This window comes from Hippocampus zosterae, chromosome 6, assembly GCF_025434085.1.
Source record: "Hippocampus zosterae strain Florida chromosome 6, ASM2543408v3, whole genome shotgun sequence".
Taxonomy (NCBI): Eukaryota; Metazoa; Chordata; class Actinopteri; order Syngnathiformes; family Syngnathidae; genus Hippocampus; species Hippocampus zosterae.
Window position 1 is genome coordinate 586,972 of NC_067456.1, and position 18,833 is coordinate 605,804.

Sequence of the window (18,833 nt, forward strand, 5' to 3'; positions counted from 1 at the left end):
TGTCTTCGGTCTTTTAAGTCTGCTTCAAGTTTGAAGGTCCTCAAGTGTGCTTTGGGTCCGAGGTCTTCAAGGAGGACCTTAGGTTTGAAAGTCTTTCTGGGTCATCCAAGTTCTAAGGTTCTCAGAGTCCTTGGGGCTCTAAGGTCCACGTTTTTCAGCGGTCTGGGGGTTAAAATTGTAGCTCCCTCTTTGTCTTAACTTGGGGTCTGCGCACAGGAAGTCATCACCAGGCTTTGGGTTCTAGGTCTTCAAGGAGGACCTTAGGTTTGAAAGTCTTTCTGGGTCATCCACGTTCTAAGGTTCTCAGAGTCCTTGGGGCTCTAAGGTCCACGTTTTTCAGTGGTCTGGGGGTTGAAAGTGTAGCTCCCTCTTTGTCTTAACTTGGGGTCTGCGCACAGGAAGTCATCACCAGGCTCCAAGGTCTTACAAGGTTCAAGATGCCGGTCTTTCAGCGTCGCACGGATTCCGAAGTACTGTTCTGAGGTCGCACGTTTCAGTGTACTTGTGTATAGCTGCGCTTAGGTCCGAGTCTTCGACTTCGGGGTGCCTCGTCTCTAAGTGTGTTTCTGGCTCTCGGATCTTGGAGTGTCCTCGAGGAGACTTTGTTTTTTTTTTCTGCCATATCAGTCTTTCAGTTTCCTTAAGCTTCTGAATTACTCGTCTGTATTTTGACTCTGGGCTGGAAGTTACTGAAGGCTTTGTTGTGAACGAGTTTTTGCCGTAAGGGCCCTCGGGTCCAAAGGTCCTGAAGTGTACTTGAGGTTCGTCGCAAGCTGCAAGTTGTCGAGTGAGCTTCTTCGCCTTTCAGGGTCCTTTGGTTTCTCGTCTGGCAGCTTTCTCTCTTTTAGGTCGCCTCCGGGTTCCAAGGTTTTTGTCCCAAAGTGCGCTCGCTTCCGAAAGGATCCACTCGATCCCAAAAGAACAACAAGTGTGTGAAGGGGACACGAACCGCGGCACCCAAACACCACAAGTCACCGTCGCTGTCGCGCCGAGCAAATTTCTTTGAAAAGTGGGAGGGAGGCGGCGAGATAAGGCCCGGCCGGCCGGCCAATAACAACAATCGTCCCTGCGACTTATCTCCTTCTCTCTTTCCTCCGCAAGTGAGGGATTCTTTTTCCACTTCTTATATTTTTACTTCTTCGTCCTACGGCCGCGCTGGCCGAACGACTCGGCGCTCGCGGCTCGGGTGTTGCCGTTCAAGATAAAAACCGAGCCAGTAAGTCCAAGATGAACGGAAATCAAACTAAAATGCTGAAAACGCCAAATCGATCGGCTCCAAATAAAAAGTCACGCCAAAAGGTTCGCCTTGATGCTGATTCGGCTAAAATGGCCGTCATTGTCAGCGAGCATGTCGTTCAACCTCCTTGTTGTTGTTGTTTTTTTTTTGGGGTAATCTCTTAAAACAACATTGATTGTCTCCGCAACGACTTCCTGTCGCCGTCTTAACGATTATGCAAAGTGGCCGCAACCTTTCCGTTTGACGGGCGGCTCCCTCCCCCGGCGGGCGGAGGCCAAGTGACACGGCGACGGGGTGCGCGCCGCCGCCGCTCTTCCCGACGTTTCGTCAGGAGTGCGAGGCAAGCAAAGGAAAAAGCCGAGACAGTTTTTCCTCCGAGCCTCTTCGCTGTCGACGATTTCTCGCTCGCAATCGCCCATCGCCCTGCCCGGCCGCAAATCGGGCCCCGCCGGGCCTCGGCCCGTCCTCTTCTCGGTCTCCTTGGCCTCGGCGAGGGCTCATAGATCAGCGGCGCTGTCGGAACGGCGATCGAGCGTGCGCAATTTGCATACAGAAATCCATGGCGCCGCGCTGACACGTGCCAATAGCGCGTGACAATCGTCGCTGATGGAGCTTTCGCGTTCTTGCTTTCATCTTCGCCGCCGCGCCGCGTTGTGCCCGGAAAAACAAACCAGCTGAGCCGCTGTCCTCTTTGCTGACTTTGGCACCTTGTTGGATTTGACTCTTGATCTTTAGTGTTGACGCCCCCCCCCACCCCCCACCCCGACCCCATCTTTTAAATTTAGCGGCAACTTTTTTGAACTCATTAACGCCGCGCGGCCCGTTAGTGGGCGAGTTGAACTCTGGGTAATTCCCGTCGGCGGCGATCGATGCGGGCGGACGCATTTACATTTTGATTCAAGTCATCAGGAGAAAAGGTTAAGCTGCGCCTCTTCCTGCGGAGATGTCACGCGGCATCAGGCGCACTTTGCGCCGGCCGCCGCTAGCTGACGGCTCGTCAATAAATGGCTCGCCGCCTCGCGACGCGCAAAAAAATGTACTTTTACGGCGGCGGCCTGGCGTAATGGCCGACGCGGAGAGGACGCAGAGGAGAAGACGTGATTGGATGCCAACGGCGCTTCCACGTCGCAATGGTGACGACTTGAAACGGGCGCTTCGGCTAACGCTTGGGGCGCGCGCGGGCGCACTAGCGCGTCATTAGCTGGCATCCGTCTCGGTCTGAGATGTTGACCTCTGACCTTTCAACTGTCAGCCAAGCCTGCCCAGGGTCATCATTTGCACTTTTGGGAAGGGTGGGGGGGGGGCGTGTCTATCCTTTTATTGAATTGACATTGCAGGTTTTATGTGATGCGCTGCGCGTTCCCCATATGAAGTCGTTGCCAAAGTTTTATTAAGTGCGTGTTCATTTATTTCATGAACAAAACAAACAAAACTTTCTGTTCTGGGAAGAAGAACGTTTTTGTACTATGCACGTTGATTTTGTATCATAAATTCTATTTGGGGAGGAAAAATCACCATTTCACAACAAACGGAAAATGTTTTCATCCAAAAGCATCATTTGTAATTCTTTTTTTTCATATTTCAAAAATCGAAGTCTGAAAAGCTTTTTCATTTTTAGCACAAGCGTGTCGTCAAAACATTTTGGGGGGGGAATTTCAAAAATCATAATTTTGTCATAAAAGTCAATCATTTTACAATCGTAAAGCGTGCTGTATTTTTTTTTCAGAAACAAAAAAATCATAATTTCACAAGAATATTGGTCATATTTCTAAAATAAACTCTTATTTTTTTTTTATTTATTTTATTTTTTTTTTGAGTTTCGATGAAATGACCGTTTTGGAATCCTCGTTGTCATTCTTTTTCTTGCACGCCACCACGAATGAAAACAAATCTCTGATCACAATGACAACGATGGGTGGTCTTCGTTTCTCTGGGCTGTCAGTCAATGTCTGCAAGCGGAAGAAATTCCCTCTCAGCTTTTCCATCTGTCACTTTTCTTATCGATCCCGGCCCAGGGGTCAAGAAGCCGCGCACGCGCACACCAAAGTGACGTGACAGCTGTTTTTTCCAGCGAAGCCGCTTGTCACCTGCGTCAAAAGGCCTCCGGACCTCCGTGTCGGCCGGGACCTCCCTGCTGCGTGACATCATCAAGGCCAGACGCAGGTTGGTGGACCAGCTCGGCGTTTGGTGAGTGGGAAGGCCGTTTGAAACGCTAACGTATCGCAACCTGAGCGGCCAAAGCGTAACGGCGCGTAACCACGAGCAATTTAAGTTAATTGACCGAATAAGTCAGCAAAAGCTAACAGTTGAAGCAGCGCTAGCTTTTGTGATGCTAACATGAAGCGTTTCGACGAGATCATCAAGGATTTTGAATGTTGCCTCGCTGTTCTTCTTTGTCAGAAGAGTCGCTAAAAGGCTAACGATGTCGAAAACGTGCTGAGGCGGATCGATGGGATTTTCTGTGTGAAGCAGGACGAATGTAATGCTGACATGCCAACAGTTGCTGTGCCACTGCTACCGGAATGCGAGATGGTAGCCAGCGCGCCATTGGAATGCTAACATAAGCCATGCTAACAACCTAGCAAGGCGCTGCTGCTGCTGCCACTTGTGGTGGCGTAAGCTATACTGAAGCCATTGACGATGCGAAGCTTGACTACGCTAATAACCTAGACGGGCCTTACTTCCACCGATGCTAAGCTAAACACATTAGCAACTCGTGAGGCCCCACAGTTAACAATTTAGCAAAGCTCTGGTGCCACCCCTGTAAAATAATCAATGTGAACAACCTTGCGAGGTCCTGCTACCAAGCGAGACGAAGCCGCATTCGAGAGTTAGCGCAGCCGCCATGCTTGTTCCCGGGCTGGTTCGCTCGCTCTAGCGCTGACGAAGCTGGCTGATGCTATCGCCGCCTTTAATAAGTTGATTAGCGGCGGCATGCTATCAGCAACTCATCTCGATGATGATGCTGATTGGCTGCCGCGCCGCGCCATCCATCTTTTTGATTGGCTAATAACTGGAATCCATCACTGCCCCGTGCGTGCGTGTGCAGAGCTTTATCTGCTCCACTTCATTTGATTCCTCTTCTTCTCTATGTTCTGTGTCCTATCTGCACTGTGAGAGTGTGTGTGTGTGTACCCATAGTGAATACTTCCATAATTCTTGTCCTTGATCTTTAACAATGCTTCCACATGTCAACATTTTTATATGAAAATGTTTTCTTCCCAAGAAAAAGAAGTTGTGATTTTACTTGAATGAAATCATGATTATTTGTTCTTGTCAGAAAATATTTTTTTAACAAAAATTGTGTGTGTGTGTGTCAAACAATTGACCTTGTGTAGCACAAGCTTGTTAGCGGTGGATGGATGCACTTGTTATATAACAAAACAACACAAAAAAGAGATCAAAAAAGATTTTAGAAGTATTATGCCATTTTTGTCAATTAATTAAAAAAAGATCCAGAAATTGAAACAAAAAAGGCCAAAATGAGCAAAAAGGCTTGAAAAAAAATCTTGTGATTTACAGGAAATTGATAAGAATAATCAAGCTTTAAAAAAAAGTAGATTATTCTTGGTAAAATATTAATTATGTCCAACATTTTTATTTTTAACGAATACTGTATATTAAAAAATGTAAAGGTCAGAATGTTGTAATATGGCAATGAAAATATGAATGGTACAATTCAGCAGGGGGCCCTGAGATGGAGCCCTGGGGCACACCTCTCGTGCAATTTTGAGTATTAGAATGATTCCCAATCCGATTTAAAAGTGAGAACAACACCAATTTCCAAATGTCCACAATTTTTTTTCTGCAGGTAGCTGACTGTTATATTTTGAAGAAAACTCTAAGTGTATTGTCTTCATTTTTTTTAATCTGATGTGGCACGAGCATCAGGTTGGTTGTTTTGGTTTTGTTGGTTTTTTTTTTTTTTTTTAAACTAGCTTCCAAATGCTACAAAGTAGAAGTGATTGTAGTTGTGTGGCTTGATTTGGCTTGTTTGATGACGATGGAACGCGCCACATGGCTAACAAATAACAACCAACAAATGTCCCCTTCACGCCATGTGCACTTGACCCCCCCCCCCCCCCCACACACACACACACACACAAGATGGATGTGTGCGCGTGTGGCCTATGACACACTCATGCTAGTGGCTTTGCTAGCTCAAACTAGTTATTTTTCACCATGCGAGCGCGCACGTGTGTGTGTGATAGATTCAGCTGATTGGGTTCATTTGTCAAAGAGTTCATCACTTCCTGTTCTATTTGTCATCTCTGTATCTTCCTTCCTCCCTCCCCGCCAAATTAAAAGCTCCGACGACCACGACACATCCTTTGTCCGCACGCACTCACACACCTGCAATACGGGCCAAACGTGTGTGTGCTCTTGGGCAATTTGTCATCGACATTTCGTGCGCACTAAAATAAGACGCACACAATCCCGGAAGTGGCATGTTCAAAACATAATGAGAAAAATAAAAGTAACTTTTGGTAGCTTTTTTTTTCCTCGTTAGACAGAAAATGGGTTGATGAGGAATGATGACCACAGAGAAATCATTTTAAAATGTCCAATAAAAAAATTACGAGCGTTAAATTTGCTCTCATAATAGAACAATAATGATGTGCATTTCTTTCATGCTATTGATCCCTTTTTTTTTTGTGATTGTAAATCATTGCTCCCATCATCATTTGGCTGCCGGAAGTGACGGCAACCCGAGTCCTTATACGGGAATCGTCATCTGCAAATGAGCAAAGACAATATTTTAATCTTTTTTCATCTATAAAAGAATTCATCATTATTCACATGGGAGTTTGTTTTATGTGATATTGATGAATTCAATTCTATCCATGGCCAACAACAGATAACGTAATTTTTTTATAGTTGGGTATCAATTATTGTCAACAAAAACTGATTAAAAAAAAGATTTTTTTCCAAACAAAATACACAATTAATACAAGTCATTTATATAATCATAGAAAATGCAAGCATTTCATGTTTCAAGCTGGGGGGGTGGGGGGGGATCCTGTTCAAAAATATCACCTCAAATATTAAGTATAATTTGAGCTATTTATTAGTGAGGCCGAGAGAAGGAGAAAAAAAAAGATGAAGGGAAGAGAAGAGAACTGAACTCTGCGGAAGAGGAGAAAAAGAGAGGAGGAGACGCATCGGTTGTCTCCCTCTCGCTCTTCCTGCGCACGTGTTCATTAGTTTGGTGTCCGCCTCGTCTTGTCATGTGTGAACGTATCGATTTGCCAGCGTTTTAAACATCAAACACAAGCAAACCCCCAAAAGTCATTCACGCACGCCGACATAAGTGGAGGCAGGGGGGGGGGGGGGGGGGGTTGGCAAAAAAGAAGAAGAAAAGAGCTGAATGTGTGCTTGACCTTCATCAGCGGCTGATTGACAGGCGGGGACCAACACACACACACGCATGCACACACACACACACTGACACAAGTGGTGAGCGGTCAAGGCAAGCGAGGCTTTCAATGTTGATCGAGACGCATTAAGAATCATTTTTTTCCGACTTCAGCCTCTTTTTTGTTGCCATGTCAATGTAATCTGGCCGGCACCTTCGCAAATGGCTTGCGCGGGAAGCAACATGGAAGCAGCGAGAACCTTGAACGGGTCTCAGTTCAAATTCATCCTCGCAGGGCCCCTCGTTGACATCAGCATTTTCAGCAGATTGACTCTGATTAGAATTGAAAACGGACTTACTGTATATTCAACAATCGAAAGCAAAGGTCGTTGTACTACAACAAAAAAGTTTGAAATCTACATTAAAAAGCCATAATTGTGGCACAAATTTTTTTTAAAAATGCTTAAAACTTGCCACATTTTTTCCAAAACATAATTGAATGAGATACCTCCTACTTGTAAATTTATACAATGCAGAGAAGGGACATTATCAGGGTCCCCAAGATGGAGCCCTGAGGCATGCCTTGAGGGTTGGATCCGGTATTTTATCAAAAACTTTCCTTTTTGATGGAAAAATGGCATTTTTCTCGATTATGAAAAAGGTTTCAGCAAACCATTGTCGTCTTTCAAATTTGAGCAGTTGTCGTGATGTTGCTTACCTTGGCGGTGGTTGTTTTCGGTTCGCCGGTCGGTTGTAACGTTAGTTGTGTTCTTACTTTTCGTCGTCTTTTTGGGTCTACGTTTTGTTGTCGTGCGCCGAGCCAGTTGTTTTGCCGCTTGAAATGTCCCGTTTGGATGTTGTTTGTGTTGCGTTGTCATTCACAACGTCGCTTGGTTACATCGCAAGCGTTTGATTGGATCCCGATAACATCGTGACGGCATCCATGTTTGGCCCGCTCAAACAAGCCCGCCTGCCCCCAAATTCATAGATGTGACAGGAAGTAGGAAGTGTTTCCCCCCCCCCCGATTTTTTTTTGTCCAGAATGAGGTTGACCCGGCCTGAATACGTCTACTGCCGATCTTCTTCTGCTCTTCTTGCCTTTAATTAGTTTCTGAGGGACGAAGAAGACGCGGCAGGCGCAAGAAGACTGCAATGATGAAGCTACTAGCACATGTTAGCACCAGATAGCTAATAAGCTTGCTAAGTTTCTGCCTCGCTAAGTTAGTCACAGGAAAGAAACAAGTTGCGACAAACTCATCAAGGGTATTTATATTCCAAATTTCAGACCACTTTTTTTTTTCCAAATACCAGTACGAGTGAGTATTCACTCTTTCAGTCCTCACCGCTACCAAGTAGCGATACCACTCGTACTTTGGATATATCAAATTTCATTGAGCACCGTGACACAAAACGGTCTTTCTGACGACATGTCAATCTGAAACAAGATAGGTTGTACTAATATGTCGACAAACACATTCATTGTGGACTACATGAAAATGTTGATATGATCACATTTTGTAAAGTCGTAAAAAGCAAATATGACGCCCATTGTCATCATTTTTGACATCAATGGGGTGTTTTGAGTGGACGCCGACGCCAGCAGTGACGGCGACAGAATTATTTTGGACCGTATCGGACATTCAAATTTAAGCCCGCATTTTGTGAACTATGCCAGTGAAGTGTGGAAGCGATGAAAAGTACTGCAAAGTACTGCAGACAGACAGAGAGATGTTTTGGCCTCCGTCGGGATCAGCGGGATGAAAAAGTGCAAACAATTCGGCGCTGAGCGAGACAGGAAGTGCTGTCGTCTCCGTGAGGACTCTAATTGGACGATGAGAGGCGTCCGAGAGGCCCTCTGAGAACGTGTGTGTGTGCGTGTCAGACTTTCGATTTTTCTCTCGCATCCCGCTCGCTGTTGTTGTGAGGAGGCGGAGGAGGCGTCACCGCGGTTACGGTTGCCGACGGTGACAGGACAGCATCTGCTCTCTCTTTCTCTCTCTCCGCGACTCCTGCCGTCTCTCGCCCTCTTGAAGCAAACTCCAGGGAAATCATCAGCATGTTTACTCCGCGCCCCCCGCACCACCCACCGACTATGTCCCAGAGACACCCCCCAGCCCCCCTAATACGCCCAACCGCCGGTGACACCCTCTCCCCTCCTCAATATTTGTGTTTTGTGCTCCATGATGCTGGCTGTTAACCTGATGGACAGCTACAATGCTCGCACTTGTAAATGTGCAGAGGAGGAGGCGGTGGGCGCTCCCACCGCCGCTTTGCCAATTGCCGGTGAAGTTGTTGTGTGTGTGTGAGTGTGTGTGTGCGTCTGTAAAGGGCAGGCAATTGTCGGTGAGGGATGGGGGGGGGTGGGGCGGTGGGGAGGCCTTGAGAGGCCGATCAATGCGATGTTCACCTGCCGTCCACCTCCCCAATTTAAAGAGAAGGAGCACTAACGATTTCCCTGGCGCACCAATAGCCCCAACCCCCCCCCCCCCCCCCCCCGCGACCGCCGCCCCCCCCTGCCCTCGCACCTCCTACCCCGCTGCCCAACGGAGCCCGACTGATGACACAAAATGTAGAAAAATTAGTCCTCACCCAAGCAAAAGCAGAGAGAATTAGCAGGCTAATGGTATGTCGTTAAGGCGGCGTTAAACATGCGGCGGCATGAGGGATGCGTGCGAAAACACAAACGGACGGTGGCGCAATTAGCCACGCATTACCGCCTAAAATAGCCGCTAACGAAGAGACGTTAGGCTATCAACGCGCAGTTTGTACCAGTGTGGATGCGAACGCTAACATCAGTCATTGTTGGCGAGCGACTTTTGCTATCTGCTCGCTATCAGTATTATCGTTTCTTGCTGCTAGCATCGCAAGCGCAAGTGAACCAATTGCCCTACCTGAATTGATGACTGCTAACGTTACACAGAGAGTGGCTATAGCTGTCTGTGTAAGAATGGACGCAAACAAACTGTTTGTAATGGTAGCAGTTAGCCATTAGCATCAGTTTCCCTTCTTACCTCTGATTGAATGGCATTAAATCACGCCATTAGCATGATTATCTCGAGCTGCTAGCATTAGAAGCATCATGATTTGTCAGAAATCGCCACCACGAGCTGTTTGCAGTGGTAGCTGCTAGCATTGTTAGCCTCTCGCTAACCGTCAACAGAACCAGAAACCAGGTTGGTGGGGGCCCCCAATTAAAGACGTTAGCCGTTCAGCGAGCCCCCAACGCTTCATCTCTAACTGTTCATAATCGTAGCTATGAGCCACAGGCATCGCTAACATCATTGTCTCTTGCTTTTAGCACCGCTAACATTATTGGCATCTTAAATTGTTCGCTGTTTTGCTAACCGCCAAAGTTATCGCGAGTTATTCACGCTAGTAATAGCGGTTAGTATCAGTAGCCACTAACGCCGCGAGCCAGCGCTTTCTATTTGTGCTACCCTCTGATAGCATGTCTATCCAGTAGCATTATAATACACCAACAATCAATTTCTCGCTGTTAGCATTTGTTTGCGTCACTATTTGTAAGCGCCGTTGTCTGTTAACAACTAACAAAACATTGTATTTATTAGTTGTTCTCAGTTAGCCACAAGAATCACTTTCCATTGCGGCCACGTTGTGCTTCCCGGAGTATAAAATACAGCAAAATGAGTCCGTGGCACAGCAAGCAGGCAGAGAATTAGCTAGCTACTGGCACATCGTGAAAAGGGCGGTAAACCGTGTGCCGGTGACGCTCTGCCTCGTGAGGGATGCGCCCGTGAACGCAAATGGACAGCTGCGCAATTAGCACCTCATTAGCCGCTAATGACGCTGCCAACGTAGCCGCTCGGAGAGGCAGACTAGAAACCAGCACCGATGCTAATGGCGTGACACCTAATGGTGTGGTTGCTTACAAAATGCAAGTTATGCTAACGGCGACTAATGGCGTCAATGCGTGGGAATACGGCCAGCGGTTCAGTTTCCCGTCCCCGCTAAAAGTTTCTATTAGCGCACCGTCCGACTCGTTTCTCGCGTTCTCGACGTTTCTCATATTGACATGCAGGTGAGGACAAGAAAAGGGAGGAAGACGAAAGACAGAAAGTAAGAAAATAAAAAAAAGGCCGCCTTCGGGCAGAAGGAGGACGACGCCGCACAGGAAGTTGTGTCGATGTTTTGGCAGATGTGCTAACAAAGACGGTGAGCAAGAAACAGAAAAGGATGGCTGAGAGCAAGGAGACGGCGAGCTTCTTAAATGGTCCGTGGGGAGGAGGAAGAAGCGGAGCGGGCAGCGGAGAAAGAAAGGGAAGAGGAGGGGTAGAGGGAAAAGACGAGCCAAGAGGTGGGTGAAGGGGGAGAAAAAGGGAGAGAAGCGAAAGGATGAGGAAGAAAAAATGGAAGAGGGGGAAAAACCAAGAAGAGGTGGAGGAAGGAAGAAGAGGAAACAATGAGGAATATGAGGACATGAAGACGGAGGAGGAAGAGAAAGAGGCGTGAAGGAAGACAAGGGGGAGGAAAAGGAGGTGGAGTGAGAGGTCAAGAGGACCAAGCGGAAGAGCCGGGAAAGGAAGAGGCAAAGAGCAACAAGAGGGGAGAAAAAAGAGGAAGTGGCGAAGAGGAGGAGAAAGAAAAGAGATGGCGGAAAGAGCGACAGGAAGAAGAGGAGGAGGAAGACGGTGATGAAGGTTTCTTCTCCTTCGCGATGTCAGGATCAATGGCCGTGAAGCGAAAGAAGAAGCACGCCAGAGAATCCGCGCAAGGATGACAGGACTCATTACCAACTAACCACACACACACACACACACACACACACACACACACACGTGAGCAGGTGTGTGTCGGGACAGTGTTGTCTAAAGGTCAACAAGAACACATCATCAACACAGCACGCCAACGCCGTTAAATGCTAAGCGCTAACCCCCAGTGAACTGCTAACACGACCGGCGTACAAAAATGGGAACAAGGCATCTCGTAATCCACTTTACAGGGTCTTTGAGAGCTAAAGCTAAGCTGGTAAAAAAAAAAATACCTGGAATGCTAAAAAAAAAAAAAAAAGCTCTACTCTACCCTACTAGCTCACGCTCATCTTAGAAATGCAACTTTGAGCGCTAGCATGCTCAATACTCCCATGAGAACTTCAAATAGGCTAGCCTCAGAGCTAATGCTCAACTGGCTCAAATGCTAATTCAACAGCTAACCTGACAAATGGCCCCTCTAAAGCAAATTGCTCCTGTTTTAATGACATCTGGACAGTTTATGCTACGTTCTGGCTTGAAAGGAACAGCTCAACACACCTGCGCTAAAACTCAGCTGAAAAATGAGAAAGGAGGCATCTTGAGTGCTAATGTACACCTGCTAACTGCTCCCCGGAGAGCTAGCGCACACATAATAAACTCTAACTTAAAACTAAAAACTCACCTATGAAATAAATGTTAAATGACAGCATAGATGCTAATGGTTAGCAGATAAATGCCATCTTTTGAGAGGTAGCGGCTAACCTGCCAATTGCTCCTGAATGCTAACTTGAAATGTAAAAGCTAACCGGCTAAAGAAAAAAAATAACATGAGCTGTTGTATCTGTAAGGAATGTGATTAGCTTGTGTGTTGTTTTTGTGTCAGTTGTACAAATGTTGCTACTTTCATGATTTGCGGACTTGTTGACATTTGAGTTGTGCCGATGTCTTTTCTTGTTTCCTCCTGAGCTTTTCTGTTTGTTTTCTTGACCTTTTGCCTTTTTTTTCTCCCCCCCCCCCCCCCTTCGCTTACGTGCACTAGCAGGGTAGCGTCTTGTCTGTCCGGCACCAAAACAAATGTGCTCATTAGTGCCTTCCGGTGTCACGCTGACTGTCAGCCCCCTCCCACCACCCAAACCCCCGCGCCAAAACCTTTACGCCGCCGCTGCCATTAGCACGAATGCGGCTGGCCGCTAACACCGTCTGTCAATTAGGAGTAGAAATGCTTTTTGTTTTTTTGTTTTTTGCTAAACATATGCAGCCTTTTGTTTCCATAGAAATGCTACCCCCCCCCCCTCATTAAAACCAGCCTTTTAACAATAACATTAAACAACAAGGAAGCGGTTAGTTTGGCACTAGACATTTATTGGAAACAAAAACAATAATATTGGTAATAAAAGCATGCCGGAAGATTGGAACATGTGATCGATTGATGACATCATATTCACAGTCTGATAGTGGTTAGACAAGCAGCAGTGTGAAGCGAGATGCTAACATGTTAGCATCATTTGGTGTAAACATATTTCACGTGATATGAATTTGTCTTTTAGAACTGCATTTTTGGTTGGTCCAGTTTGCATAGTTTTTCCATTTTTTTAAGATTGTGAATGCATAGCAAGGACAGCACATGCAGCTGTCCCCATCATAGCACCAACCCGACCATTTTTTTTTTTTTGGTACACTGACAGATCGTTTTTGTGCATTGATCATGTTGAAAGATAAATCCATAAGTATTGCTACCATGCCAGCTCGCTAGCAAATAAAGAATGCGTCAATTTGGCACTTTGAAGATCATTTTCAAATTAAAAATTTTTTTTTGGGTGGTCAACCAAACAATTTTGATGACAAAAACTTTTGCTACAACGGTAGCTCGCTAACAAGATCCAAGTGTAAATTTGGGTCCTTTCACAGTAAAACCGGTGCGAGCAACGTATTGTTATTGTGCTAACAAATGAACAATTTATAAGTTAGTTTAAAATGGACACTCTTAAGATCATATTCCATTTTACATTTTGTTTATGTTATGGAACATTAAATAAAACATTTACAAGGTTTAAATCTCGCATGATTTAGAAACGAAAACAATTGCCGTCATGCTGCTGCTAGCCCGCTAACAAGCCAATAATGTGCCAACTTTCTTTCTTCTTCAAGAGTCTTCCAAAGAGAACGAATATTCTTGATGATCTAAAAGCCGTCCACGTCGACGCTAAAGGGTTGTTTGACGGCGATCCGTCCGCTGTTGACCACGACGCAGTCGGTGTACGGCAGGTTTCTGTCGTTGGTGTCTTGGAGTTCGACGGTGTGTACCACAGACTGTCAAAATGACATCATTTTGACATTTTTAATTGCAATTATTTCTATGACGTAGTGTAAAGAATATGTTTGGACGCACCATGCCGTCCAGGACTTTTCCAAACACCACGTGTTTCCCATCCAGCCAGGGCGCCTTGGTGGCCAAGATGAAGAACTGCGAGCCATTGGTATCTGCGCCGGCATTCGCCATGCTCACCTAGACATAAATATTTTATATATATATACAGTATACATATGCAAAATGATAAGTAGTTTATAAATTGTATTTTTAAAAAGTGGCTCCACTATTGACGTCTTTTAGCCCAAAATGTTAGCTGACTGAGCGAAACCAGAAATACTGTAAAAATTGTTTAAAAAATAAATTTTTTTGCGAATAACGTACCCATCCCGCCGAACTGTGCTTCAGTTTAAAATTCTCATCAGGAAACGTCGCCCCGTAGATGCTGTGACCTGTACAAAGACGAGTGCGTCCATTAGCTTGACCGTCGTCTGGTTATCAGCACATACGGGCAAGTGTTTCGCCACAAGTAGCATTAGCATCATCCCACAGTACATCGATGCTGCAAGCAAGAACTAATGTTAATATTTTGGTCGTTTCAGCAACGTAGCATGGCAGTGGTACCTCCGGTTCCGTCTCCAGCAGTAAAATCACCTCCTTGGATCATAAAGTCTTTGATGACCCGGTGGAACTTTGTGCCTTTGTAGCCGTAGCCTTTCTGCAAATAAATACACATGCGCACAAACACACACACACACATACAACATTGGAGTGAACAGGAACAGGAACGTGGTCCGCGGTCTTACCTCTCCGGTTGCGAGGGCAACAAAATTATTGACGGTGAGCGGCACCACCTCTCCAAAGAGGCCGATGACGATGCGGCCCACCTCGTGACCCGCCACTGTGATGTCAAAAAACACCTGCACAGGCGCACAGTTGCTGTCAATCCATCAATGCCGTCTGTCATAGGCACCAAATGTACATACAGTCAAAACACAATTGTGTATATAAATTTGTGTAGTGTTACACCTTTTGCAGCAAAAATAAAAAAATAGTTATTTATTTTATTTACCACTGTTTTTTTGGGGGGGGGGGAGCTTTTTTTTTTAGATTTAGTGCTTGCGAGGCCACCCACTCAAAGAGCACGTGAGTTGGCGGGAAAGCCTGCCGGCACTCGTGTGACGCAAGACGCGCACGCTCGAGAAAATAAATACGCGCGCGCACGCGCACCCATACACACACACAAATTCCGTGCATGCTAACAACACGAACACACTTATGCTAACACGTACCTTCTCCGTGACTTTGGGTCCTCTGACTCCGCTCCGTGAAGCCGTCACCGAGTGGAGGCAAGAGGCGTACAGAAGCAGCAGGAGCAGCAGCGAGCGAGGCTCCATTTAGTTCCGGTCACCGAGGACGAGGAATCTCTGCGGCGGCGTTCAGATGAGAGGATGGCCGAGAATCTCAGCGTCATTGGCGGAAACGTCATCAGAAAGCAACCCCTCCTCCCCCTGCTCCTTCTCCTCCTCCTCCCCCTCCTCTCAGCGGAGCGGAATGGAAGCTCCGCCCACCGAGGTGAGGCAGGGAAAGAAGGAAAAAGGTGAGGAGATTCGGACAATTATTGACATGAAAGTTATCATAAACTCTTATGAAGTACTTCAACGGGTGTAATTTGAAACCCAAACAAACGGTCTAACACTTAAGCATTTGCTCATGTTAATGATAAATAGCACATTGACATGTTGATTCTGTCGGCGATCAGGTAGCTTAGCATTAGCTTCCCCGCTGTAGACGTCATCACGCTGCCGTGCGCAATGGATCGTCAGTCACGTAGCTTAGCGATAGCATTATTAATGATGATTAACATCATCACGGTTCTTTTTTGTAGTTGCCGATATCATAATTTCCTGATGTCCATTTTGTCGACGGACATTTCGCCGAGCATTTGAGAAACATTTGGTACGTAAAATCACAGTCTGAGATTAGGCTATGACCAAACTCGCTTGAAATATGAGATTGTGATTTTCCAGTGGTCTGTTCAGTCACAAAGCACTTAGCATAGCGTTAGCAAAAAATGTTGACATTTTTTGTTTCGGTTGTGTTTCAAAATGCGCTCTGAGTGCACTCTTGCTTTATTCCGACCGTTTGTTGCCATGGACCGTTCGGTTATTCAGAGTGCTCTAAATAAGCAGTACCGGTGTGTTTAATTGTATTTTTTTTTGAGCAGTTAATACTGTTTGAACGATGAGCGAATATAAGGCATTTGTATGAATTTTATGTTTAATGTATTTTTTGATGCATTCAAAGGGAGGCAAAGCTGCAAAAGCGAGTAAAAGTCCCTGATGAATATCTGTCATTGTGCATGAATTATAATAGTCAGGCTGCGGTGACCTTAACAGGCGGACACGCACACACACACGCACACGCACAACTTTCTCTGTGTGCGTGTGTGAGCGGGTAGTTTTATCGGTCTCCTGTCAAAGCGACCCGTCCATTTGTCTTTTCTCGCCGCTGTCCACTGAATTAATTAAGCAGGAATGTAAATGTTTTAATTGAATGTCAAACAGGACCTTAACCACGCGCGCACGCGCACACACCCTTTATTCATAGCTTGGTGATGTAGGCGCGCGCACGTACACACGCGTGCGCGCTCGTTAATTGTGTCCCTGTTAGCTGCGTTAAATTTGTTGCCATTTTACGTTCAAAAGCGTCATCTCAATGCTGCCGTCTTTTGGTCATTGTTTTCTATTACTTGTGTCACGTTTATCTGCATGAAGTTACGTTGCAGTTCGATTATTCGAATTGTTTCTTCGGGAGTCGCGTTGCATAACTTGAGTTATTTGAGTTGTTTTAACATTACAGTAGTTGTTTTTTTGTTTAGTTTGTCGGGTTGGTTTTGTTCCATTGCGCGTTACGTTCACGGTGGCGCGTTCGTCGTCGTGTCACGTTAGCCGTTTTCTGGGACTTGCATTATGCTACACGTGTTCACTTGAGTCGTGTGACGCAACTTGCGTTTGCTGTTTTAAGGTTAGCTGGCTGACATGAATTGCTTTCTTTTGTTCCGTCACCTTATTTGTGTTTCCTTGCCACTTGAATTGTTTTCTGTTAGCTTATGTTCATTTGCTTTTGTTGTTTGTTACGTGACTTATGTGACCGTCACTTGCCTCGTGTTACTCGTGTTGTGTTGTTTTCGTTTAGTTGTGTTCCAGAACTCAAGTTACGCTACTCGTTTGAACGTTGCTTGTTTGGTTTGGTTTGTTTGTTTATTGAACATAAAACATATACAGTAATAATTTGACAGAAAATAAGGTAGATAAAAAAGTAAAAGAAAGAAATCAGCCTTCATTCAACACAGTTATTATGTTCAAGGGAGTAGGATGATAGCTTGTGTGTCGCGGTTCTCTGTTAGCTTAAATGGATCATTTCCTGCGAGTTTGTACCATTTATTTTGTCACTCGTTACGTTTATTGTCTGTCACTTTGTGTTCTTATGTTTCTCATCTTATTTATGATGTTATTAGTTGTGCTCATTTACTTAAGATACTTGTCCTGTCGTAACATTTCTTATGTTAGCTTGTTTTCCGTTAGCTTGCGTTGCCTTAAATTGAATTGATTTTTTTTTTTTCCGTGAGTTCATTAGTTGGGTGCGCCGCTTTTGTTTGGCTAGCGGCGAGAGCGCAAGTGGTACCACTTCTATTTCTCGAATGTTTTACAAGTTGTTGTCATGCTAGTCGGATTAAGTTACACGCTACGTTGCATAACGCTATTTATTTTGTCTGTCGTTTTACGTTGGTTCGTTGAGCGCTAACATGTTGGAGCGTTACGCTTTGTGTTCCGGCAATTGTTTTCTTGTCACTCGCGTGGCACTCAAAGCCACATTCTTATCTCACGTTTTTGGTTCTTATTTGGAGGCATTACGGTCTTTTATTTCCAGGCGGAGTTCGCGCGCGCGGGCGTTCAACTTGACACCGAGATGGGAGCGGGCGTGTATGTGTGTGTTTGCTTGTTAATAAGTTGTTTTTTGTGTGCAAATAATTAGCTTTCCTTGTAGAAAATGATGAATTTGGGCAGTTAATTCATCGATCGGCCGATGCGCCGGGCTGTGGAAAAGTCATTAATCAATGCGTGAAAAGAGCTAATTCTCCTCCCGCTGCTTCCTCCGAGACAACACAAAAACAACACAACACACACACACACCCCACGCTGCCGCAGGAATTATTTATTTGTAAAATATTGTTTCACACACGTGCGCTGGCTTCTTTTCTGGGATTTTTGTTTCTTTGGGATTTTTTTTTGCTCATTAAAAAAACAAAACAAAACATCCATCGGGCAATTTATTAAAAACTACACCATGAGCTACGCCCTATTGTTTTATTTTTATTTATGCCTCTTTTTAATGCTTTATGCACACACACTCACATAAACACACACACATACAAGCTGTCTTTTTTTTTGGGCTCCTTCAGAAAAAAACAACCATCGGACAATTTATTAAAAACGACACCATTAGCAACGCCTTATTTTGTTTGTTTAAATTTTTTGTTTGTTTCACACTCACGATGGCTTTTTAAAAATTATCTATTTAATTTAAAACATTTTTTTTGCTCCTTCATAAAAAAAAAAATCACCATCGGCCAATTTATTAAAAACGACACCATTAGCAACGCCTTATTTGTTTGTTTAATTTTTTGCTTTTTAAAAATTATCTATTTATTTAATTTAAAACATTTTTTTTCTACTCCTTCAGAAAAAAAATCACCATCGGCCAATTTATTAAAAAACGACACCATGATCAACACCTTATTTTTAAAACCAATAATATTCATTCATTCATTCATTCATTCAATGAATGAATGAATGAAAAATAAAACCAATAATAATGGATGACTATTTTGGAATGCTCGCTGTCAAATGATCTCACAGTGGTCACAAAAGTGGGGCAGCACATGCCCGCGTGAGTTTTCTCTCACATTCAAAAACATGCGCGGCAGGTTAATTGAGCGAGCGCAAACCGTAGTTGGGCTTTGCGTTCCCTGCGATCGGCCGGCGACCATTTTGGGGTATCCCTCGCCTTCTGCCAAAAGACGAAGGAAAAATTAGAAAAGGGATTGATGGATGGTGTTACAGTACGTGTGTCACATGGCTCGTTCTCTGTTAGCATGTTGTGTTAATTGCTACGCTATTTCTATCCTTTCCTAAAGATCATGTTGTTGGCGGGGAGGCC

At 45.1% G+C, this 18,833-nt stretch overlaps 1 protein-coding gene across 2 annotated transcripts; it reads right to left on the reverse strand.

Annotated features, from left to right (window-relative positions):
* Positions 1 to 12,647: 12,647 nt before the first annotated feature.
* On the reverse strand, positions 12,648 to 15,059 carry LOC127602766 (peptidyl-prolyl cis-trans isomerase C-like). Of its 2 annotated transcripts, XR_007962858.1 has the most exons (7): positions 14,903 to 15,059; positions 14,417 to 14,530; positions 14,235 to 14,328; positions 13,995 to 14,062; positions 13,692 to 13,808; positions 13,161 to 13,612; positions 12,648 to 13,035 (listed from the first exon to the last, which is right to left on the reverse strand). XR_007962858.1 is itself a non-coding variant. In XM_052069110.1 (6 exons), exons 1-6 carry the CDS (start codon positions 15,005 to 15,007, stop codon positions 13,484 to 13,486), a joined length of 627 nt encoding a protein of 208 aa, XP_051925070.1. In that variant the 5' UTR covers positions 15,008 to 15,059; the 3' UTR covers positions 12,648 to 13,483. The 2 variants fall into 2 exon arrangements, 1 of the variants encoding a protein (XP_051925070.1); XM_052069110.1 differs by having other exon boundaries at positions 12,648 to 13,612.
* Between the last annotated feature and the right edge of the window lie 3,774 nt (positions 15,060 to 18,833).